A 26,763-nucleotide genomic window follows, 5' to 3' on the forward strand; every position below is an offset into this window, starting at 1 on the left:
AACGAATTAAGTACTTAACCTGAGGTACCACTGTAATCTGCTTTCTAGATCTTCAAGTGAAATTCTATAATACAGTGGTGCCCCGCAAGACGAATGCCTCACAAGACGGAAAACTCGCTAGACGAAAGAGTTTTCCGTTTTGGAGGTGCTTCGCAAAACGAATCTCCTATGGGCTTGCTTCGCAAGACGACAATGCCTTGCGAGTTCCTGCGGGTTTTTCCCCCTCCCCCCTTTTTCTAAGCCGCTAAGCCGCTTATCAGCTGATCTGATCAGCAGATAAGCCGCTAAAAGCCGCTAATAGCGCTAATCCGCTAATCCGTCAATGGGTTTGCTTTGCAAGACGAAAAAACCGCTAGACGAAGAGAATCACAGAACGGATTCTTTTCGTCTTGTGAGGCACCACTGTAATGAACATGTTGTTATGTATCATTGTGGCCTGCTCCAGCAGTTCAGCTAGGCAGATAACTTCATCTCCTCCTCACAAAATCTAAACCTCTTGCTCCATATCTTTCTTAATAAAACCTCTCCTCGGGATCACTCCTCCCAAGACACACACACACACACACACACACACACACGACTTCCACACTGCCTCTCGACAAATTTCTCTCCCACTTGGGGTTTCCTTCAAAGATGTATAAGGCATACCCTGACTTTACTTATGGTACCTTTAAAATAAGGCCTACTGAGTGTGTGTGTGTGTGTGTGTGTGTGTGTGTGTGTGTGTGTGTTTCAGGCACCTGAAGCCCACATGTTAATTTTTTGTGGAGAGAGCACAGTTGAGGTAAAAGTTCACCAGTTCAGGAGAAAATACATTTAAGGGCCCATTTAGTTAACAGCTATGATACCAGTTTGGATTGAAAGGGAAGCTTTGGCTTTCTTAGTAATGCTGTCTAGGGGAAGGCCCACAGGAGCTTGTGGTACCATCTAGAAGATTTTGGGGTGACTCAAAAGGTACGTTTTTCAGGGGAAGTTGTTAAAAGTCTACTGGAAATTATCACTTTTCTGTTTGCCACTATCTTCAGAATTGTGAATATTACATAAAGTTTTTGTTAATTTAATGGTATTGTGGTTTTATATTCAAACCTCTCCTGAGGTAATATATGACAGCATGCTCACTCTCTCTCTTTCTCTCTCTCTCTCTCTCTCTCTCTCTCTCTCTCTCACACACACACACACACACACACATTCCATTTGAAGTTGGCTTTCTGAAAACAAATCTTGGAGCCCAAGAAATGTCTAGTTGTCCATTTCTCCTAAAGCAGAGGATGTTGCTTAATTTTTTATTATTTGCATGGCAGATTCCTCCCAGAGCCTGACATTTTTTCCAAGGGGTTTGGCTTCACAGTTTCTGCTTTTGGCTTTGATAGATAATGGAGCTTCTACCACCTCAGGGGTTAGAATAGATTTGTCAGATTCAATATGGGACTGGGTGCTGTTTACCACAGCAGAATTCTAATGACAGAAGTTATACCTGTTTTAAATATTACCTTTTATATAACAACATCACTACAACAACAAAAAGCCCCATCTAGCAACTCAAGAGCATAAATGCCTTCAAAATAGGGCCTATCGCACCTTGTACTGCGAATTATGTCAAGCTCATCCAAACTGTGTTATTTGCACAGGCTTTGCAGAAAACAAATATGTGAAAGTTTGGGGGCAAGCATGCTTGGAAAAAGTATTTCCTTTTTATGCTAACCTTCATATTTTCAGTTAAGAAAAACAGAAACGCCCATCACGTTAGTCATGCCTCATTAGAAAGAGAAAAGTATACTCCTGGGCTAAGAGACTTTCATTTCAGGTTAGTGGACGGAAGTGGTTTCTAATCATTGGCTTCATCTTCTGTCCTACATCTTTCGGTTTAAAGCTAAGAAAAGTTATATTTCTTTGTCTTATCATAACCTTTGTTGTCTTGACAATGTGGGTGGATTTATTACTGTATAGTTCTTATCATGTAGGAGAGCATGTATTGTTTGCTCTTCTGTGCACCATAGCAACCAAAAATGTGACCTCCTTCAAACTCTCAAGCAACAGCTGAGCAGCTTCCAGTCTGCCAAGGAATGACTCATTCACCTTGGCAGAGAGCAGACATGCTCCTGGTTTTGGAATGGCAGGAAATCTTTACTTCATTGGCCTTCCTAGGGAGGACAAAGTAATGATTTATTAATCCAATTCCTATATGAAGAGGAAGCTGCAAGGCCAAATAAACAAGACACCATACAACACTTTTGTTTGTAAAGAGTGCAGCAAATTATATTTCAGCCAGTGCTTTTTTTTCTGGGGGTGCGCAGGGGTGCGCATACCCCTAAACATTTTGTGAATCTACGGTAAGTTTGGCCTCGTTGAGGGGCAGTATTTCAATATGAGTAGGAAAACGAGAGTAGCCCTTGAATTTTTTAAGAAAAAACAACAACACTGATTTCAGCTATAAGAAATAATAACCCATTATTGGAACCCCTCTTTGTAGCATTTATGTGGCCATCTACTGTACATGAGTTGCTATGTAACTTCATCAGCTGCACTGAGCACATTCTGAAGCTGGGTGTATGAATGGATATGTGATGGAGAGGCTACCCATTTTCAGAACCATATTCAGCTATTCAGCAGTGGGCAGGCATAAAAACCCAGCTGCTTTCTTTGTAAAAAAACCACAATAACAGGATGCAGGCAAGACAGACCTTGTCTTCCTTGTCTTCCTTAAGTTCAAAGCTGAGATTGCTGCAGGAGGATGTGGATGTTAGAGCAGCAACAGTTTCATGACAGAAAAAAATGGGTAGGCGCAAAGCCCCCCCCCCCCGATATTCTAAAACTGGGATCCCCAATGTGTTGACACAATCCGCACAGTTCAAGCATGTTTACTTGGAAGTAAGTTCCACTGGATTTGAAGAAATTTTAGTTTCAAGTAAATGTATTTTTGATATGACACCTAATCTCCACCTGTACGAGTAAGTCCTTTCACTTTGCTGAACATGTGGATTAGGCAGTATTTTGCATTTGCACTACATCAGCAAAATACCGGTATGCCTACATGGGGGATGAGGGTTGTCTTTCTGGTGTATATTTCTTACACAAATATTGGTCACTTGTTATCTGTATAGAGCCATGACATTTTTCATTTTGGCTGCAGCCATACTTAGAATGGAATTAGGTAATGTACTTATTGTTTTGATAATTTATGGCAGCTGTAAAGATTAGGAATTGCCAGTGCTGTTAATTAGTTATATTACTGAATGCTCAGTTTCATATGAGAAATGATTTTATTTTGTTATGACCTGTGGGTTTGTTTTGTTGTTGTTATATCTTTTATATTAGTCACTTACTCATTTCTTGATCCTGATATTGTCATGACCTGACAACAGTGATAATGAATAGAAGCTTGTGCAGTGCTTTTTGTACGTTTTGACAGATATCGTGCTGCTTTCCCTTTTTATTTGGAAGAAAATTAGTGTTGGAGAAAAGAATGTTTTCTGCATTTCCATAGCTTGATCTACAAATTGTAGGCAATCGCTTGTTGATTGGGGCAGTCTGGAACACATTGCAAGCACTGTCAAAGGCAGACTCCTTTCTAATCAAGACATTCCTATTTTCTTCTCGTTTTTGCAGGATCTTTCCGAAATGATGGTTTAAAAGCTGCTGATGTCCTTCCCATACTAAAGGAAAAAGTTGCCTTTGTTTCAGGTGGGCTCATTACTCTTTTCTTTTTGAAGTGTGTGAGCACATTGCACCAGTGAAAATTATATAAGTATAGCAGCAATATATAACAGAATATTACGGAATAGATTATAATCTGTTTGCTAGATTTTAAGCACAACTACTCATAATTAGGTCCAGTTGTATTCTTAGAGACTTGCTTAGTTAGGGAAAGGCCATAACTCAATGGTGGGGCATAATGTTTTCCATGCAAAAGTTCCCATGTTAAATCCCTGGCATTTTCAAGCAGAACTGGAAAGACTCCAGCTTGAAACTCTGGAGAACCACAGCTAATCAGTGTAGATCATACTGAACTAGTGGTCTGAGTTGGTATAAGGCAACTTCCTAAGTGTGTGTAGGATTGCAACCTCATTCACTTATTGGGTCACTGATTTAAATGCAGTAATTTAAGAAGTACCGTATTTTTCGCCCTATAGGATGCACCGGTTCATAGGAGGCACCTAGTTTTTTTGGGGGGAAATAAAGGGGGGGAAATTTATCCCCCCCCCCCAGCTGCGGATGTCTGTCTGAAGCGCGAGGCGCTCTGCTTCGGCGCGCCCCATGCTCCGGGCAAGCAGGCTGCTATCCGCAGCCTAGGGAGCCCTGCGGGAACTCCCGCGGGCTCCCCAGGCTTGCTGATAGCTTCCTGAAGCCTGGAGAGTGAGAGGGGTCGGTGCGCACCGACCCCTCTCGCTCTCCACGCTTCAGCGAAAGCCTGCATTCGCCCCATAGGATGCACACAGATTTCCCCTTCATTTTTGGAGGGGAAAAAGTGCGTCCTATAGGGCGAAAAATACGGTAATTTTTGTTGCTGTCAGTAATTAAAGGTGGTGGTATATGGTTTTACAGAGAGCTGAAACACATTCAGGATATTTTCAAATTTCAAATTTGAGTTCCAGTGCCACGTTAAAACCAAATGTTTGGACAGAATTTGAATGTGAGAATGTTAACTTTCTGAAAACTGCATGATGGCTTGGCATTATATTTATAAGTTATACTTTCCACTTTTGATTAGTGTGTTCTAAAAACAGTTCAGGAGGAAAGGAAAGGCAACTGGCAGGAGGCAGAGTAAAAGTAGAAGACCTTCATGCAAGGACAGGGGATTCAGAACAAGTGATTAGTGATTATTGAACAAAACAAAAAGGTTTTAAAGGGTGACCAGGTGCAAAAGACGCATCCTCCCATTTATACGTGATAGAATTGTGCAGGACCACGTATAATCACAGCACTGGGAAACAAACAAGATTAACAGAAGTTGTCCATCCACCACCTAGACCAGGCTTCCTAAAACTCGGCCCTCCAGATGTTTTGAGACTACAATTCCCATCATCCCTGACCACTGGTCCTGCTAGCTAGGGATCATGGGCGTTGTAGGCCAAAAACATCTGGAGGGCCGAGTTTGAGGAAGCCTGACCTAGACCACAGTCTGCATAATTTGCTTTCATTGCCATCCCCAAGTGCTGTTAATGTTATAGCCATGATCATGGTGAGGATCCCTAGGTGAGGAGAGTTGCAGTAACACAGAAAAAGTCAGTTACAGTATATGAATTGGCTCTTGCCCTTAATTGCTATTAGAAATACTGCACCTTTTGTTTTGAGGTGTGAATGGATTTCCAGTTCAAAAGGTAGATTTCATCATACCTTACATGTCACGAATCACTTAGTCCTCAAGTAGAAGTCTGACCCAAACCTGCGCAGGTTGCACAGAATGAAAAGATTGCTCACTACTCTTGGTCAATGAATGCCTCTTCAGTTTCTTTAAAGAGATGTCAGAGGAAGACACTTGGGACATCTCAGCTTGCTTTGCTGCTTTGTCTCTGCATGGAAAGGCAATCATTTCTGACACAGCTATTTCAATAGCAGCCTTCCCTCTCAATGATCTGCAGACATAATAGGCAGAGCCAAGGCTCACCAGTGGCTTTTGAAAATGTAGGGCAAATCTTTGCAACCTATTGTGACAGTATAAAGAGGGTTATCCTTTAATATGGAGCTCAAGTGCTGTTTGTTTGCTGTGGACTGCATGTCTGTTGAAGAGATTTCACAGAACAGTCTGTGGCATACAACTGGTAGGAACTTGGAAGCAAATTCTTTCACAAAGAAAAGTAATTTGGCCCACTTCCACATGTTGGTCCTTACCTTGCAGGATTTCCTCCATCTTCGTGTCCTTCTTTCCTGGTATACCCTTCTCTGTGACCATTGCTCCTTCCCCTATGTGCCCAGCTTGCTTAGAAGACTCCATCCCATCTTCCTTGTTGCTCCGTATATCAAGACACCTTGACATAATCAGAACACTGAAATTTAGTTCCTGAATGATACCTTTGCCTTTGTTTACAATCTATATACCAAACATACTCTTTTTAGAAAGCCTTTGCCTTAATTTCTTAGTTTTCACTCCCAGTGGAAACAAAGCTTAAGTACATGTAGCTACATATTCATCTTCTGGTATCCTTGCTTCTTTCTCCCCTTCCCTTTTGTTGGCTCCCCAACTATCATTTTAAATTGTAAGCTCTTTCAACCTTTCGACTTACCCATTAAGGTAGGACCAGCCTGCAACATTTTGCTGTTTCAAACAGAGCCCCCAGTCCCACCCTCGCTGTGCCTCGCTGTCATCTTCTGCTCCTCCTCCTCTCCCACCCGACTTCTGCTGGCGCACCTGGGTTTCCCAGTAGTGGGGGGACATGACCACAGCAAGGGGGCACAGCCACAGTGGCAGAGGAGCAGGAGCAGCAAGCACTCAGCAGTGACAAGTGCCCCGTGTCCCCTGTCCCCACTGCATTCTACTGCCACCTCCTGTTCCTCCTCCTTTGCAGCCATGCCCACCACGGCCACCAGTACACCAGGATTTCCTGGCTGTGGCGCTGGGGGAGGGTATGGACACAATGGGAGGTGTGTGACCAGAGCAGCAGAGGACCAGAGAAGGAGGTGGGTGCCCATCAGTGTGCAGCAGGCACACTACAATGGTGGTTCTGACCACGGGAGCCTGTGGGTTGATGGCACTATATGTATATTGTTAGTGAGGCCGTGAACAGATTTTTGGAGAGCAAGGATACTTGCTGGAAATTGCTCATGTGAATGTTATGTTCACATAAATTTGGCTGTGTTTGGTGTGTCTGTTATGAGGAATTAACCTTTGGAAAGATCTGGAAAGAATAAATGATGGCTGTTAAAGGGAAATGAACATGAGGAAGGAAATACAGAATGAACTGAGTGTCACAGTCTACACATTAAAAAAAAATCCATGTGAGAAAAATCACATATGAAAAATATGTCATCTTTCCATGCACTCAAAATTAAAATTATTCAGTTGCTAATTAATGACAGCTGCGAACATGCATATAGACACCAGAGGAGGGGAATGTTCCTAGGAGAGTATTGTCTCTGTGTGTGCCCAATTGCAGTCTTCAAAATGTGGTTGGTACTTAGGGCTGGCATAGCAGATTCTATCTAGAAACTCTCAGCCAAATAAGAAATGAAATAATCTCTTTGGGGTTTCTTTCTTATTCATCCATATGATGTGGCAGTTCATATAAAAATTAGTAGACTGTGGAGGCGCTGGCTACATTTTATTTTGCATATGTTTTAACAATAACCATAATCTAAACCAGAGAGGTAAGTACAGCTATTACCTGCCACTACGCCTTATGTAGTTTCCAGATGCCATCAAAGACATTCACCTGTTTCCAAGCTGAGGGAAACCTTAAATGCTTCTCCTTAACTAGTTTGATCGGGGTTAATGAGGCCACATATGCTGACCAAGTAAATGCAGTTCCTTTCTCTCGGGGCCAGTAAAACCAGAGAGGGATCAAACTTTCACCCACCTGGATTCTGTTTACTCAGAACCTGCTGAAATCTAGACAAGAATCAAAGCTCATTGAAAATCCCCCTGGAATCTGCAAGGACTTCCAGAGTAGCCCCTAGAGTCTCTCACAAGGCCTGCATATATCATGAAATCCAATCAGCCACCATGCCTTTTTAATTAACTGTTGGGACTTTTATTGAAGCAGAATAAGTTCAACAAGACAAGTTAAATAACAGGGTCAGGGGTGGAATTAATAGAATCTTAAGAGGAGAAAGTCATAGAGATATTGTGCCCATCAACAACTTTGGAGTCAAGCTTTCAACCTTCCTCCACTGGCCCTGCCCCTGTGCTTATAATAACAGCCTGACCTACAGAAATTAATTGAGCAGGTGAAGTTTTTTCTACCTCAGGAATGAGTTTATGTGTGATCTAAGTGAGTTGTATTGTGGGGTAATAAGTAGTATGTTGAAGCAGGGAGGAATTGATAGCTTCTCTGAATGCTGCCTTGGGCTTCTTGGATGAAGGACAGGATGTGAATGTGGCAAATAAATAAAACAGATATGATGCCCGAAAATGCTGACCTTGGTTCAGAACAGCCCTGTGTTTAACCAGAAGGTGTTTAGAATCACCTGCCAACTTTACCTTTACTTTCACAAGCTATGCTGATCTACAAAAAGTGGACGATACAGTTGGCAAATGTTACTGATTTAAGATCACATCCAATAAATCTGACACTGAATAACATCAGATTAGTAATACAGTGGTACCTCAGGTTAAAAACTTAATTCATTCCGGAGGCCCGTTCTTAACCTGAAACAGTTCTTAAACTGAGGTACCACTTTAGCTAATGGGGCCTCCCGCTTCTGCTGTGCCGCCGCCATGTGATTTCTGTTCTCATCCTGAAGCAAAGTTCTTAATCCGAGGTACTATTTCTGGGTTAGCGGAGTCTGTAACCTGAAGCGTCTGTAACCTGAAGCATCTGTAACCCAAGGTACCACTGTAGTAATAATTTATTATTACAGTAAAAGACCAGTTCAGAAGCACAACTGAGACTGCTTTCAGATTCATAAATTATGCCAGCTTAACTGGAAAATAGTGGGTATAGCTTACTCTGCTTAACTTTTGTACAATGGTACCTTGGTTGTCAAATGGCTTGGCTCCCGAACAAATCAGCTCCCGAACGCTGCAAACCTGGAAGCCAAACGTTTGCAAGCCCGGAAACTGAACATCTGATGTGGCTTCCGCAGCTTCTGATTGAGTGCAGGAAGCTCCTGCAGCCAATTGGAAGCTGCGCCTTGGTTTTCGAACTGTTTCAGGAGTCGAATGGACTCCCAGAATGGATTAAATTCAACAACCAAGGTACCACTGTATACTCCACCCATCTGAATGGGTTACCTCAGCCACTCTGGGCAGCTCCCAACAGATTAGAAAAAGTGTGATACACCAGACATTAAAGGCTTCCCAATACAGGGCTGCTTTCAGATATCTTCTAAAATCTTCTAAACCATTCCCTTGACATCTGACAGGAGGGAGTTCCACAGGGCGGGTGTGACTACCAATAAGGCCCTCTGGCTGGTTCTCTGTAACTTCGCTTCTTACAATGAGGAAACTGCCAGAAGGCCCTTGGAACTGGACCTCAGTGTCTGGGCTGAACAATGGAAGTGGAGATGCTCCTTCAGGTATGCAGGGCCTAAGTTGTTTAGGGCTTTAAATGTCAACACCAACACTTTGAATTGTGCTTGGAAACGTACAGGGATCCAATCTAGATCTTTTAGGACTGGTATTATATGATCCCAGCAGGCACTCCCAGTCCCCCGTCTGGCAGCCACATTCTGGGAAGGGGAATACCATGTTAAGCTCCTTGAGGGGAAACACAGGACATAAATAATAGAATCATAGAACTGTAGAGTTGGAAGGGGCCCCTAGGGTCAAATAGTCCAACCCTCTACAGTACAACCCTCTCAATATCAACTAAAGCATCTATGACAGATGGCCATCCAACCTCTGTTTAAAAACCTACATAGAAGGAGAGGTCATCACCTTCTAAGGAAGTCTGTTCCACTGTCAAGCAGCTCTCACTGTCAGAAAGTTCTTCCTGATATTTAGTCGGAATCTCCTTTCTTGTAACTTGAAGCCATTGGTTCTAGTCCTACCCTCCAGATCAGGAGAAAACAAGCTTCCTCCATCTTCCATGTGACATCCCTTCAGATATTTGAAGATGCCTATCATATCTTCCCTCAGTCTCCTCTTTTACAGGCTAAACATACCCAGCTCCTTCAACTGTTCCCCATAAGGCTTGGTTTCCAGACCCCTGATCAACTTGGTCGTCCTCCTCTACACACATTCCAGTTTGTTAATATCCTTCCTAAATTGTGGCACCCATAAATGGACAAAGTATTCAAGGTGTGGTCTGACCAAGGCAGAATAGAGTAGGATATATGTATTTTTATACACACTTCCACCTAATATATGCGTTTATACCATCAGAAACTATGAGTTACTGATACTGTATGTATCAAAACCAAAAAGTGGGAAGGACAAGCAACCAGTTCCCTAATCTAGAAGGAGCTTGCAGTAGTAACCTGTGTGTTGGCGTGGAACCTTAGAGCCTCCCCCCTGACACCGGCAGCACTACAGCTTAGCTGGATGGGGTAGGGCAACTGTGAGGTTGGGGCTGTGTTAGTGCACTAGTGTAGCCAATCTGGTGCTTCTGCCAGTGCGTCCACATAACCCCAAATTGACTGGCCTAAGCTGTGATGAGTAATAACCCTCAAACACATCCAAAACCTGCTTCTACAGATCCATCTCTTCTTATCCAGGATAGATGGAACTACAGATTATATGTTAAGGTTTCCATGGAAATCAGCAAGAGAAAGGTTGATTCAGTTCCCATTAAAGAGTGCAAATTGCTATGGATTAAGCATAAATTATCTCAGAACAATTGTGCTCACCTGGCATGGTTAGGTCTGTTGCTAAGGCCAAGCAACAAGTGTGAGTGTAACCTATAATTCAACTTAAAATCAATGCCTGCTCATTATGGAAATTTTTGGAACAGCTTTTGTGTGTGTGTGTTTTCCTCATAAAGGCAAGGAGCTTTAAAACTATGAGCCTGCTTCAAAAATCACAGAAAAACAAATATTCCCTGTTGGAGGGAAACTTCCTCAATAACATATTTTAAAGGTTGTGTTTAAAGGCATAGGACTCAACCTTGTAAAATGTCACAGCACACATCAAAATCATTCCCTCATTTAAAAAAATGGGAAAACAACAGCATATTTCTGGAGTTTGCACAACTGTTCCCTTCTTTAAAAAAAAAAACTATGTTGAGGAAAGCAGAACAATCGCTGGCTAAATGTGTCAAGATAAAAACTGGATAACATCCTCATTTGGTCTTCCTGTAAAATATGAGTGAATGACGCATGACAATTCCCCCAATTAATGCCTTTTCTGCCAGTATTGTAGCTTCTCTAGAATGTGATTGGGATGTGTGATTAATGCAAGCCCAGTGAAGCTGTGTATACCCTTGAACTGTGGGCACAAATTCATAGATTTGTAGCGCATAAGGCAACAAGCATAGGGCAACTCCCACATTGTAACCCATTTTATGTATGATCACCAGCATGTCCACTGAAGTAGTATGGAGTGAGTGGAAACATTGATGATGAAACTGCTTCTCAGTCATTTGAGTCTGTCAGCTTGGCTCATATAATGTAATGTGCTTCCTGGTTAATTTTCTAACAACCCGTTATTTTCCTGCAGGTGGCCGTGATAAACGGGGAGGTCCCATCCTGACATTTCCAGCACGCAGCAATCACGACAGAATAAGGCAGGAAGACCTTCGGAAACTTGTGACTTACTTGGCTAGCGTGCCAAGGTAAAAGTTCAAAAGAAATGCATTGGTGGGGAGGATATGTTCTTGGCAAGCTGCTCACTTCCAAGTATTGGCCTTTGGTACATTTTTGTATGCCCTGCCAGGGAAAACAGCAGCTCTGTCTTTCATGTGCACTCTAATCATATCTTAGGCAGCCAAATAAGGCGAAACACACACACACACTCATGACACCATATGAGAACAGAGCAGAAACTGACTGAAAGGCTAGAGATTTAGGTTTGGTTGTGTGTCATGTATGAAAACAGCACAATTCATTTACAGATTATTTCATTCCGTGCGTGCAAAATTGAAAAAGCAGAGTGGGAGGTTTCTTTTTGGCATTTTCACAAATGTTCAATGTGGTTTTTGCACTTACATCCATAACACAGATATAAGCTCTAGAATGGCTAGAATGAATGTTCATTTTGTTTAAAATGGATACCCCTCCATATTATAACTTGCATTTAGCAATGGGCACAGGTGACTGCTGGCCATGGGTCTTGGGACAGAACTCTGGGGCTGCTTTCCAGGGGTGGGATGTGTGCTGCTGCCTACAATAACATACAAGATGATCTGAGAACTTTTTCCCATCTCTGTCACTCTTTGTACTTTGACTTTATAATCATACCTCAGGGCCTACTGGTGTACTCAAAATCAGTCTGGTTGCCTGTGTGCTTTCAGAATGGTCACAAAAGTGACCCAAATAAACACAGAGCACCATCATCATTCCCCTCAGAACTTCCTTCCTTCCTTCTCCAGTTCCCATCCAGTTCCCATTTCCCCAAGTTAAAGACCACCCTATTTTCCGCAGTAATCACTACTACCAATCTCAACTGACTTTTCAGTCCCTTTCGGTCATAGCCCATGATGTTCCCTTCTAAATCCATCAGGAAACTTCCCCCCCCCCCCCAGGTTCTAATTTTTCAGGTCAAAGTTTTTTTCACCTCAGTATTTTCCTATTCTGTTTTCAGCCCCTCTGTCATACCGTTAAATATCTTGTACTATATCTCTATTATCTCCTTCAGAACCCACAGTCTCTCTCTTCTCTTGTCCCTATATTCCCACAGCCTCCCCATATTTCCCTAAGCAATTATTCCCCTTGAAACACTTCTAAAACCTCCCACCCATTGATTCTAAGGTTATAGCAATTTAAAAATACAGTACTACCAATAGTTTAAAACAAATTACAATCACAGGAATAGGGTGGGCCATAGAATATATATTGCAGGTGTCAAAGGCCAGAGGTATGTCTTTTTCCTATTCTAGTTATCCAATAATTATAGTGAATTTCTTCTGAGCAGCGAATAAAATTTGAATTATTTAAAATTACACTTCAGATTGCTTGCTGTGATGGTAATAAGTGTCTCAATTAAAGTAGCTATGTAATCCTGACAGCCAGGATCTAAGAACCTCTGTCCCTCATATGCTGTGTTCTTTCTGCTCTCTCTAAATGCTTTGGCTGACATGCAAAGGTTCTTACTGTGTTCTCACTTACCATCTGTGGATCAGATGGTAAAGTGCGCAAATGTTGTGGGCTCCTAGATGGAAGCTTGCAGCTGATTTGTTTCTCCCTAGTCTTTTTTACTCCTACACTGTGCTGAGCTACGCCAACACCCTCTCCACTCCATCTCCAAAAAATGAGTTCTTTCTACCTACTAGATTTTCTGTGGTATGGGGAAAACTTGATTAAATGAAGAAAAGGCACAGGCTGCCAAATTCACGATAAACTGCTATGTGGAGGCATCTCTAGACTCAAAGATTGATCTAGCTGTGTGTTAGCATAGCAAAGGAGTCACACTTCCATAGTTACCTGGTGATGTGGGAAGAGCTTAAAGCTGAATAAGAATAAAACCTAAATCAGACTAGCAGAGCAGATATTTGGAGGCTGAGAGATCTAGCAGCTAGGTTATACACACCGCAATAAACCTTCAGATTTAATTTCCTGAGGAAACTTTTGCTTTCAGTCTGCTTGGAATGGCTTTTGTCATTGCTTGATTACTTTTATTTTCACACTCTTTAATAAACCCCAACACTAGCTTTCACCATCCAGTGTTATTTGTGACCATATTTCGTGAATGTGCCTTAGGATAAGAGGGCAGTAGGTCAAATGTCCATGAATAAATGTCAACTAGTCATCCATCTCATGCCAGATAACGTGGCAGTGAAGCTGCCCCTTTCGATGTTATCCTGTTTTGTGTGTACTGCAGGCTTAGAAATCTGATGCTTAATACTTTCCTACATAGATCACTGTCACAAGCACTTGCCCCACACCTAACCATTTAGCACACTTTTTCTTTTTAAAATCCCCCCCCCCGGGTTCTAGTGGAAATAGATTATATCTATGTTGTATTTTCACACATACAGTTTATTCTTCAGGTACATCAATTGGAGCTGCTTGCTGTGACATTTCTTTGCTTAGCAGAAGATGTTAAATAGTTTGGGTATATATATTCCAGCTCAACTAAAGCACTTTTAAACCCTGTCGCTTGTTCAACCCAATGGGATGTTATACTGTTGTACTTTAAGATCGCAGCCAGTTAATAGACTGTGCCCCATTTTATGACTGCATTACTTGTTGCGGGTACATTTCCTTTTAAAAAACACAGAAAGAGAAGATCAGTGACCCAATGCCACCAGTAGCTGCCTAGTTCTACATTTGCCATTTCTTTGATCTTACAACCCTTATTTTCCTCTATGGTAGCCGCATTATGATAGCCTCATTATGTCCACTGACAGATGTTCCTCTCCTTCCATCCTATAATCAGACCACTCTCTGGCTTTTTAAGGAGTTTTATTCCAGTCTGCCTTGGGGCAGAAGGGAGAGAGAGGGTAATGGTGGACAAAAATACCAAGAACGTTTTTTTAAAGTGTGCGTCTGCAGTACCTTGCTGACATTCTTAGCTATTAGACTATAATGATTAGAATATATAGACCACCACCCCCTTGTTTATACACACTCCTGGTGTTTCTTTTGTCTGATTTTCTTTGTTCTTGTGTTGGACACTAGAGTTTGGTTTATGATATTTATGTGTTGGAGAGGAATGAATCCATGAACCTTTTTTTTTGTAACATTTGGTTTTTCTTTGCTTGCATACAATACAAGTCTCATCTGTGGACTTTGTTCAGTTCAGAGTGTGTGTGTGTGTGTGTGTGTGTAAGGTGATTAACTGATTGTCCTTAAGGAAGTTACTGTATTGCTAGTATTGCAGATGTATATAAATTAGAGTGCAACTCAGTGGGGTAACTAAGATTTGGTGTTATCACATTAGGAATTTGTGTTTTGAGCTGGTAAGGAATATATCCATCTAGTAGAGTCTTTCTAGGCAGTACCACTAATCTATCCATTCTAATTAGTCAGCTTCCAATAGTGCCATGCACACTTGATGCTGCTGTTTGCTTATGTCTATATTACAATAAAATTATAGCTAGATCTGGCTGTTGTTACATATGAACAGAAATACTTTATACTGTATATATATATTTATACTGTAAGGGACGCGGGTGGCGCTGTGGGTTAAACCACAGAGCCTAGGACTTGCCGATCAGAAGGTCGACGGTTCGAATCCCCGAGATGGGGTGGGGTGAGCTCCCGTTGCTCGGTCCCTGCTCCTGCCAACCTAGCAGTTCGAAAGCACGTCAATCTGCAAGTAGATAAATAGGTACCGCTCCGGCGGGAAGGTAAACGGCGTTTCTGTGTGCTGCTCTGGTTCGCCAGAAGCGGCTTAGTTATGCTGGCCACATGACCCAGAAGCTGTGCGCCGGCTCCCTTGGCCAATAAAGCGAAATGAGGGCCGCAACCCCAGTGGATCACCACTGGACCTAATGGTCAGGGGTCCCTTTACCTTTACCTTACTTTATACTGTATCAGGCCATTTGTCCATCGACCTCAGTGTTGCCTATTCTGACTGACAGTGACTTTTCAAGGTCTCAAGCTGAGGTCTTTCTGAGCCCTGCAATTTGAGTTTTGTTAGGTTGGGACTTTTAGATGTTGTTGGATTCCAGTTCTTTTCAGCCCCTGCTGGCATAGCCAATAGTCTGTATGACTGGAGTTGTAGTCCAGCAACATCTAAAGGACACCAGTTTATGTATCACTGCTTTTGCAGGAAGCATTGAGAATTGAACCTCAGACTTGTGCATGTAAAATATGTGCTCTACCACTGAACTTTGAGCTCACCCATGAAACAATATATGAGCATGGTAAATTAGTGGCAACATAGCTACTTAGAGCATAATCGTGCATGGCCAAGACAGACACCTGATTGCTAAGCTATGCATCCAGATGGATTTTTAGTCCATGAGAAGTCCACCTGATCATCAGTGTTTGCAGAAAGCTCTGTGCTGCACTTTGAAGACCTAGCAATCTGTTGATCATCAGGGCTTGCAAATAGTCACACAATGCACTATGCACAGGGCTTTTCAGGGGTCATTGATCATATGATGTACAGTGTCTGCACACTGCTTTTGGTCCCAGCTGTGTCTTTGCCTGCCCAGCACCTGACTTCATATATGACATAAGGTATATAGGGCAAGTGGGAATGGCTTGGCTAAAATGGAATTCTTGGTCAAATGGAGAGGACTGGCACATCTGTTTAGACCTGTGAACCAGTAGTTGGAATATTAGGAATATTATTTAGGATTGGGTTATTTTAGTTTAAACAGCACTAGCAGGGAAAAAGACAAAGTTCACTTTCAGCAAAAAGCCCTATAATTTATCATATTGACCTTACTTTAACAATCTCCTCTTTCTTCTTTCTGTCTGAAGCAACAAAGTGAGGCAGATTATTATCCTCATTGATGCTGTCTAGCAATTGACCCCAGATACCTCTCTTAATGGAAATGGCACAAGTAGTACATTTCTGTGGACAGTGTAACAGTATGAAATCAATGCAGGAATATGGTGATAAATGAGAAGGAGCAAGGAATTCTAAAACAGTTGGCAATATTTTAAGTATTATTTATTCACAGCTATGGATTAAATATATGTGCAGAAGATACAAGTTTTATTAGACCAACCAGGCAATATATCACTAGATTTTGCAATCAGAAATGTAATTCTTCTAAAGAAGGATCAAAGAGAAAACTGCCTATATGCTCCCAACATTTTGTTGAACAGGCCCTCAGAATGATATTGTTTAACTACCTGTATTTCATTACAAATGTCTATCAGTAAAGCATCACTCAGACTTTGCTTAATCCAGGGAAAGTCCTAATACTCATTAGTTCTTTTCTGTCACTTCCACTGGCTTACAACAAAAATCTATGTCACATACCCAGAGATGATGATGATTTCTTAGATTTATCAGCTGTCCTTCACCATAAGGTCCTAGCATGTCTACAACAATATCTAATCAGTATAAGCAAGTTGTGTTTCTCACAGTACCCCAGAGTGACGCTATGATGGGGGAATTGTGGAAAATTAGAATACCGGTAGTTACCCACCAATATTAGTGTTGGGTAAACTCACAGTGTGAACCCAGGAAACTGGAAGGGGGGCATACCTGGATGCTGAAACCCCATCAACAGCTCTACTGTGCCAGGTGCTGATGTTAGATCTGATTAAAAATATACTTCAAATTATAAGAGGAGTGATCAGAGGAATGTTGGCAGCTCTCCATCTCTCTGCATATGACATAAATTATCTCTAGTCGCTGTGCATGTATTGAGGTTCAGTTACACCATACTATTTTGCCTAGAGTTCCATATAACTTTGGTGGGAATTCTTAGGCTTCTCCTTTTCCTCTTCCTTTGACAGCCATAAAATGAAGCTTCCCACTATGTCAGACTACCAACACCTCTCCTCTTTAGCTGCTAAGAGATTTTTGAGTAGCCGAGTGGATACATGGCCTCATTTCCCAGGTATCATTCTGGTATGTCATATGCAGACATCTGCAAAGGAAGGAAGGAAGGAAGGGAAAAGATTTTCATTCTAGGCCTATGCAATCTCTTAATTTCCATTATATGTATCTTGTTTCCATATGGCAAAGGTAATATTCTGTCTCAACCCCGATTTATCTTTCTGCTGAATACATCAGCCTGTCTGAGAGCCAAGATTCTCAACTTTTCTGTGATGGAAACACATGATACCTCTGAGGCCTAATGTTTTATATATGTCTACATTTACTTGTCCTCAGAAAACATCCTCAAATATTTCACCAGCTCTGGGGAGCATCCAAGACTCAGAAAGCAATGACAGAAGGTATTCTAGACAGACTGAGAAGTTGGAGGTTCTTTTCTGAGACAGTATAAAGGTATCAGAGCCCATTAAAATAATCAAGTTTCTGGGTTAGGGACGGATTATTGACCTGGCAAAATTTACTAATATAAAGTGCTGCCCTGGCTTAATTTCAAGCAGTTTCTTGGTGAGCTCAAAGTATATTGTGTATTAGCAGGTCATACTAGAAGTAGTGTGCAATTCTTTTTGTTGATTGATAAGGATTAAATGTTGGAGCTCTTATTTTCTGTTACATGATCCTAAAATAAAGGAAGCTTTTTTAGAGCCTGGGTGGGGAGGGAGAGACTATAATAGTATTATGTATATAAAAATAACCATATGTTTTTAAAATAACACAAGGGATTTCATACTAATTTGGGTAACTAGATATCTGGCATCCTTTGTCAGGTCATGATTTAGCAATGCACATGCATCAAAAGGACCCATTAATAAGTGAGTTGAAACTGGTAAAGTTAATGGATCTTTGGTGCTTGCTTTAATGGTGTCATCTGATTTTTCTCCCCACATGAAAAGTATCAAGCATTTTCCATTTACAGAAGGTTTTCTGGTGGCTTAGAATAGTTTGAAGAACTAGTAATGCTTTAAAAGCATTTTTATTTTGTTGGTGTTATTTGTAGTGTTGGCTAGAACAGGTATTGGAAGGGAAATAAATTTATTCAATATCATGGTTCATATGGGAGTTTCAATCTGAAATGGTTTGCTGAGTACTCTGCAGAGCAGGAATCTTTGAATTTTAGCATGTATGTAGCAGGCATTTGAAGACAATAGTGAAAAATGCTGCTGCCAGATCAGGTGCCAGTCTTCTGCATGCTGACAATGCGGCCACCAACCAGGGCAGGGTGGTGGTGACCACCACATGTGTCAGGGAACTGCCATCGGAAGGAAGGGAGGTGAAAGGGCTCACACAGGTTGGGAGAGACTCAGCAGCTGAAGAGGGAACCAGTAGGGGGAGAGGAGGTGAGCTGAGGGAAAGTGAGCTGGAGGGATGGCTCAGAGACACTTCCAGCGAAAACAGTGGGGAGGTTTCAGGGCCTCCTGTAGGGACACCCACTCCTCGCCGGAAACTGTCACGCAGAGAGTCCAGAAGACGTGTTTCCGTTAAGGAGCTTTTATGTTGGAAGCGATTCCGAAAGCAACCACTGTTGGAATCTGCCAGCGACTGACGGAGCCATGTTTAAGGGGCTCCGTTACAGACAGAGGTTTGCAAACTTGACCAAACTCTGAGGGACTTGGATTTTACGCACAAGCAGCTCATCGTCCCATCACAACATGTTTTCTCTGCTGGCACCACTGCTTTAGTGACAGTGGCACTCACTGCCCTCCTTTGGATTTCCAGACATTCTTCAGTGATGCACAGGTGACAGCACTTCTGAATGAAAACTAACCTTAGCTCCAATCCATATTTGCTGCCCACCATCTTAAGTTACCCAAAGTTCAATACCCCAGATCATAGACCCATAAAATGAATCAGTAGATACATGAAATCAATAAATTTCATTGATAGTATTGTTATTATTCAAACACACACACATACATTTAACCTACTATATTTAGTATAAGTGCATTCCAGATATTATTATACTTGTCCATGCAAGTCTATGTCTGTAAGCAATCTGTTCATAAGTTGCAAGTGTAGTCATACCTTCAATCCATTGATTAGATGGAGCTGAACACTTATTTTTCCAGTGCATTATTATTAGTCTCTTGGCCATAGTAGGAGCATGAAGAATTCATTTACATTGTCCAGTTGTCAAATTCCATATAGTAGTAATGTAGTTCACAAGAATTTCCTCTGAAAATTTTAATTTCCCCCCTCACAGTAATATTTACATAATCCACTACTTTCTCCCAAAATTTAGTAAGGACATTGCAAAAGAGCTCAGTTTACAATACTTCTAACTTTACTTCATCCCTAGCCTTAGCAGTTGAGAGTTTGTTTTCTTTCCAGTTATTAGTTTTGCTCATGGGTGTCTAGCTTGGCCTGTGCCACCATCCTTTCCTGCAATACTGTGAAGTCTTGTTCAATGCCTGAATGACAGTCTTGTAGGCAAATGGCATTATATTTAGGTTAGGAAGAAAGAAGGCTGATCACCGAAGAATTAATGCTTTTGAATTATGGTGCTGGTGGAGACTCTTGAGAGTCCCATGGACTGCAAGAAGAACAAACCTATCCATTCTTAAGGAAATCAGCCCTGAGTGGTCACTGGAAGGACAGATTGTGAAGCTGAGGCTCCAATACTTTGGCCACCTCATGAGAAGAGAAGACTCCCTGGAAAAGATCCTGATGTTGGGAAAGATGGAGGGCAAAAGGAGAAGGGGACGACAGAGGACGAGATGGTTGGATAGTGTTCTCGAAGCTACCAGCATGAGTTTGACCAAACTGCGGGAGGCAGTGGAAGACAGAAGTGCCTGGCGTGCTCTGGTCCATGGGGTCACAAAGAGTCGGACACGACTAAACAACTAAACAACAACAGGAATAATTTCTGTTTTGGTCTCAAATGAATGGGGCATTGGCTTCTTGGAATGCATTTCCCTGATTTCCAGAAATTGACTCCTTTTAATCAAGAAGCAATTTGTTTCTCTCTTCTTTTGTTAGAGAATTCAGAGACTGGTTTTCTTCTTCCTTATTCTCAGAATTCTTCTCTGAAATGAAGAGCAAAATCCATTAAATGTTGCCCTGACACAAACTCTATTTAAAAACCTTTGTGGGAAGAGAATAACACTTGGTGGGTTGTAATAGTTACATGAATCAGCACATGGTCAAAATTTGGGCCTAGTTATCTGAAAATAGTCAAATGATTATTTATCTTTTAAAGTATTTTTATTGTGCTTTTCAGCCAAAAAATGCATTTGTGAAGACCCTGATAAGAATATCTGGCAGAAAATAATGTCAGCCTGACCCTTTCCAAATGATCACATAAACAATGGTTTATTGGCTAAGGAATAAGTCACTGCAGGCCTCAGGCATATGTGTTCCATTGTGTTCCCTTACTGTTCCATTGCATGCAAAGGAGTTTGCAATCTTCTGCTTTTGCTTTAAGGACAAATCACAGTTTTGTTATATGTCCAAACTATTGCTTGTTATGACCAAAGTTAGTTTGAACAAACCATATCCTGGTGGTATTCATGGGATGATGATCAGTATAGGTATTTTAATTCATCTTAAACAAATTTATATTTTGCAACTTTAGGAGTCTGAGGTCAAATTCCCTTGGCAGGTGGTGGACTTGCCTTCATTGGAGTTTCATAATAAGAGGTTGGCTGGCCACCTATCATGAATGCTTTAGCTGAGATTCCTGCATTGCAGGGGGCTGGGCTAGATGGCCCTCGGAATCCCTTCCAGCTCTACAGTTCTGTGATTCTATGAACTAATCCAAAATAAATTAAAAATATTGAGGAGGGGAGGAAAATAGAAGCCCTTTAAAGTGAAAAATGTCTAATGTTTTTGAATTGTCACTGTTTTTCTTTGGCTGGCTACAGACACTCAGCAAGATAAATTTGCATTACTGTATATTATATTGCAGTGGATATCTTTACAAGCAAATGAACTAGAAATCTAATTTAAAAATGGCACGCTTTGATTCTGGAAAAAGCAGCAAAATCCTCAAAGTCAGTTCAGCCCTTTGGCCCAATTTACAAATACTCACATAGTTCTGCATTTAGGGGAAAAGAATGGATGCATTTGCTCAGTTGTGAGCAGAATAAAATAGAATGTGGCACTATTCAACAAGCATATGCGTAAAACTGTAAAGATTCCTTGTATAAAATCAGTACATATGTAGAACAGAATCTGAAAACATTGGAAATGGGAATGTGGTTTGATTTTTGAAATCACATTTATAAGGTTCTATGAGCTGACCACACTGTGCTGAGCTTTGCGATGTAGTTTATAATTTTTTTGACATCACACTATAGAAACAGCTGTCTAGAGATAGAAGAACGACTTGTTCTATGGCTACTGTACTACTGCTTCTAATACTAGTAGATACACAGAAACTGAACCTTGTGTTCAGTAATCAAATTAGAGATTGCCAAATCTGAAGTATTTTTCTATGCTCTTAAGTTGCACGAAGAATTCACATCCTGACATTAGTTGGAATTAGTGGCACGGAAAGGCGGACAGGCTAGTGGGGAAGAGTCGCCTGGATGTAGATGCGAATGGATCCAAGTAGAGAAAACATGCTGTATTAATTATTTGCCCAGGGTGCTAAATGCCTAAAAATTGTCCTGTTGAGAGGCATTCACTAAAGCATAGTTAAGTTTGCTTCCTGCAGACATTCTGAGCTTCATCAACAAATCCTGGCAGTTGCTTTAGCTTCCTCATTAGTTATACTTTGAAATTATACCCAAACAAAATGTCAAACATGTTCCCTAGGCCTGTTTGTGTGAATTAAATGTTTCCTACTTACTGAAACTCTACTTTTCACAGTCCATTTGGACAAGCCATGTCTGCCCACAAAGCAAGAAAAAATAAAGCTTGTTGAGTTAACTTCATTGGCCTGTTTTATATATAATGGTAAGCTGGAGTTAAACAAAATAAGACTTACTGGCCAGAAACCATGGTTTGTTCTTGGCTTGTTCTCATGGTTTGTTTCGAGAGAAACAACCTACAACCTCTGGTTCATACACAATGCTAAGACAGTGGTGTGGTTGTTTTTTACTGGCACGGTAAAGGAAAGAGGGTGAAGGTGAGATTTTAAATAGAGTGCATGAACATGCTTGTCCATTCCTGGTAAGCCATAGTTTATTATTTATTTATTTAATTTGTGTACTTCCCTTCATCTAAAGATCCCAGGGGGGTTCACAACAGAAAAATACAAAATTAGAATACAAAACACATAATAGAAGAAAAACAAACACAGACCACTAACCCACTCCCACAAACACATTTTAAAAGCCATAGCATGCTAATTGCTGAATACCTGGTTGAAGAGAAACGTTTTTGCCTGGTGTTTAAATATATGCGATGAGAAAAGTTGACACAATAGGCCATTGCGTCTGGTTGTTAACCAGAAGGTTGGTGGTTTGAGCTCACCCAGGGATGCCTGTGGACAGGATTCCTGCTATGCAAGGGGTTGAACTAGAGGGCCCTCAGTGTCCCTTCTGACTTTACAATTTGAAGGCACATAAGAAATGCAGATTGACCCTAGTGGGACAAGGCAGTATTCCACTGAGGCTTCTGATCTGTGTCTGAGCACAGCTGGTACCAAGATTTCGTAGGGCGGGCAGGAGTCAGGTAATATTTTAGCACTCAAAGATGTAGGAACGTTCTCTCTTGTTGCAGCCTGCTTGGAATAGCAAAACAAGAGAGCTGGTGAAGTGCATTTAGCTTTCTGTGCAATCCTATATTCTACATATTTTGATCCAACAAGCCTGTTCCTTCTATTTTTTATGATTTCCCCCAAAGCATGCAACTTTCCTGGATCACCATCAATTAATCTGTGCTTTGCTGCTGTTGACTTGGCCTCACATATCAACATCCTTCTTTCTCCTACATCAGACCTAGACCTCCATTTTAATCCTGCCCCGTTCATGTTCCTCAGACTGAAAACACATTGGGACACGGTGGAATTGTATCTTAGTCTGTACTAAAATGCTAAAGCATTTTTAAATAACACTAATTTAAATTTCAAAATGGCAGGTGTATAATTGAGTCTAAAATAATCACCCATTAATTTTTTTTCTTTTTGCTGTGGCTAAAAATTGACATCTGTTTTTGGGATTTGATAGATAGTCAACCCAAAATGTTAATCCATGTTCGTCTATATTTTACAGATGGCAAACACTGCCATAATGTCTTTATTATGTGATGATGTTGCAACTTGTGTTACCCCACTTGTCCACATTCAGTGAAAAAGAATAACAAAATGTGCCATCACAAAAATTCCTATTTCCTAGTCAGTTCCTATTGCCCGTGATTTCATGGAGTTGGAGGAGAATGATCACGATAAGAAGAAATATTGAAATTTTGATGCTGAAAAACTGTGCATTGTGTGCTAAAGGTTGCAGCAAATGTATTCAGATGAACATCCAAGTTCAATGTACTACATCCCTCTAACCTCTCCTTCACTATGACAGTGTCTATTTATTATCCTGGAAGCATGGGCTTTCATGCTTCCACTAGATCAGGGATGTCCAACAGGTTGACCGCAATCTACTGGTAAATCCCTGTGAGGTTTTGGTAGATTGCGGTCGATCTCTGGTTCCCTTTCCTTAGCGCTGCTAAAACTGACTCCTGCCATGCCTCCTTGCCCCACCCTCCATTGTTGTATGATCTCTGGAAGGGAAGACGGAGCTTTTTCTGTGCTGCTGTTTTGATCCATAGTGATTTTTGTGAGTGACTTTACCCCTTTGTCCCTTGCCTTTAACCCCCCCCCCAAAACCAGAACTCCCTCCCAAAGCTTTTTGTAAATCCCTAAAAAAAGTTCAACAACTTTGAGCTGAACCCCAAAAAACGGGGGTAAATCACTGCCAGTTTTTAATTTTGAAAGTAGACCGCAGTCTCTTGAGAGTTGGCCACCCCTGCACTAGATCCTACCCTATGATGAAATTCCATTGTGACAGACTTAGAGATTATAACCAGAATAATCACCAACTTTTCTGTGCCAAAAGCAAATATATTTATAACAGCCGGAGTTGGAGCTCAATTGCTTCCTTAGAAATGCTCTCAGCCCCATGTCCATCAGTGTCTTTCTCTGAAGGGCGTGAGAGTTCCAGCAGTTAATTTACCAGCAAGTAGCAATTCTGTATTGATTTTCATTCAATCAAGCTCCTTTTTATTGCTACCGAATGACTTGGAGGAAAGAGATACTAGATGGGAAAGAGATAATAGGGTGGCAGTCGCTAGAGAAGTATGTCAATGTCATATCAACATTCCTAGAAAATATATAAAAATTGAGGTTCACAATACCTTTCCTCCATGACAAGCAGCATACACATGATCACTCTGAACATATGCTGTAGCTTGCCACATGGGTCCTTTGGAGTGCATAGGAAGTGTCCACAGCAGCCATTGATACCTCCATAAGCATCTGGCGGTGGTAATCAATCAGAAGGAACCACATGATAAGTTTCACTAGAAGGAGAATTGCCATGCAGACAAAGCTTGCTGTGGAGATATCACATGTATATCACATTTAATCCTGGATTTTTATTTTTTTAAAAAAAGAAGAAAGGAGACCTGATTAATACCATATTTATCCACATGGCTACAAGAGAGAGAACTTGCCAGACACTGCTGACTGCAGTAAATCTGAGATAACATCAACAGAATAGGACAAGTGAGAGTGATACCAAATTGCCAGACATCAGCCAGGTTTTAAAAAAAATCTGAATAATAACATTCTCTCATTAGATTTGGCTTTTAAAAAAACAGCTGTTGTGATCATGTATGCTTATTGGAACTTGAAAACAGCCAGTTTTATATTGTTATGTTAAGATAATAAAGCTTCTTTATTTCTGGCTCACATCCACAAAGTTATGATAGTTGCTTGAGAAATGGTTCCCCTCCAGACTTGACTTTAATGGATTAGCTAAGCATATGGATAACTGGACAATCAAGAGCAGGCCTGCCAGACTTGTGACCCACCAAGTTGAGCTGAGCCAACTTAAAGTGGTACCTCAAGTTTACGAACTTAATCCGTTCCGGAAGTCCGTTCTTAAACCCAAACTGTTCTTAAACTGAGGCGTGTTTTCCCTAATGAGGCCTCCCATCGCCGGTGCCCTTCCACCTTTCGGATTCCATTCTTAGACAGAGGTAAAGTTCTCAAACCGGAACACTACTTTTCGTTTTGCAGAGTTCGTAAACAGAATCGTTTGTAAACAGGGTTGTTCTTAAAATGAGGTACCACAATACGTGACCTGACAGGTAAGTAACAATACTAGCATGCCCCAGATTTTGCAGTGCCATGCAGCCAAGAACACTAAAAGAAAGCAAGTTATTTCTGAGCTGTACATCAGTTTTCTTGAATTTTTTTCACACCTCGGACCAACTCTTTTTATTTTATTTTTCTGCAGTCTCTCTCTCTCTCTCTCTCTCTCTCTCTCTCTCTCTCTCTCTCTCTCGTTGTTGTCATCATCATCATATTCTTTAAATAAATATCAATTGCTGGTGTTCTGCATGTATTAGAAATTTGTGTCTGTAGAAGTACAACCAGGAATTTCAAAGTCATTCAGCTTGATCGAAAGCAAATGTTTATGCCAAATTACAACAAAGTATTTACATTCAAGGCCACTTCTTGCCTGCAGAAGGAGGATAAGTAGGAAAAACCCTAAAAGGACACTATATTTCTCACTACTCCATCAGTCTTTCTGAAGCTGGCATAAAAAGAAAGAAGGAATAACCCATAGAAAGAACAGTTTCTCTTTCAAGTCATATTGAGATCACACATGTATGTACAGTTAGACAGTAGGTGGACTGTACCTTAACTAACCAGATACTGCAGCATTTCTTTGACAAATGCAGTGCTTGGTTATTCCCTTGAAAACAGCATGGGCACCTCTGTTAACTTAGCTTTTTGTTGCCAAACTTGAATTTTACTTTCTCTTTTGTCTTTGCTTTCTCATCCATTGGTATTTGGCCAGCGTTTCTGGTCAAATGAATCCAGACATTGTGCAGTTCCACATCTGCATTCTTGTTTCATTCACAGTCCTGTCACATGCCCCCTTCAGCTTGCAGTAACTGTTGGCCATGATAACTACAAATTCCAATGGCTGACTACGGTGATACTGAAAAACACCAGTGGTGGTGCTTTCAAGTCTAGTTCCAATAAAAGAAAAACTAGTTTTAGTTTCTTTGCCGGGGGAGGGGGAGGGAGCGTAATTGCTTTTTCACTGGTAGAGAAACAGAATGTATTTAGACACTGATAAGAAAAGAACAAGTAATTGCAAATAAATGAAACATTGGAACCACATTTTTCTTATTTTTTATTCTCTCTCTCTCTCTCTCTCTCTCTCACACACACACACACACACATGTGTGCGCGCACACACACACACACACACACACACATTCATAGCAACTGCTGGCTCTTTAAGATATGGGGTTCGCAATATTCCAGTAGATAAACAAAGGGAAATATTATAGCAAATTAGAAATACTAAAAGGGAAGAAAGGAGATGAAAATAGTTTATTATAGTACTTTCCACTTGCTGCAGTGTAAGAAGACT

At 41.1% G+C, this 26,763-nt stretch overlaps 1 protein-coding gene across 12 annotated transcripts in view; it reads left to right on the plus strand.

Moving 5' to 3' along the window:
* Positions 1 to 26,763, plus strand: part of KALRN (kalirin RhoGEF kinase) — a 513,896-nt gene that overhangs the window by 234,688 nt on the left and 252,445 nt on the right. For all 12 annotated transcript variants that reach the window (XM_083487460.1, XM_083487445.1, XM_083487444.1 and 9 more), the window contains 2 exons: positions 3,607 to 3,681; positions 11,252 to 11,366. Coding sequence is in view for 10 of the 12 variants with exons in the window: in XM_083487445.1 (XP_083343571.1) it covers positions 3,607 to 3,681; positions 11,252 to 11,366 (190 nt within the window). In the remaining 2 variants the exon portion in view is untranslated. The remainder of the gene's footprint in view (positions 1 to 3,606; positions 3,682 to 11,251; positions 11,367 to 26,763) is intronic.

This window comes from Podarcis liolepis (assembly GCF_965112155.1).
Source record: "Podarcis liolepis genome assembly, chromosome: 1".
NCBI classification, from domain to species: domain Eukaryota; kingdom Metazoa; phylum Chordata; class Lepidosauria; order Squamata; family Lacertidae; genus Podarcis; species Podarcis liolepis.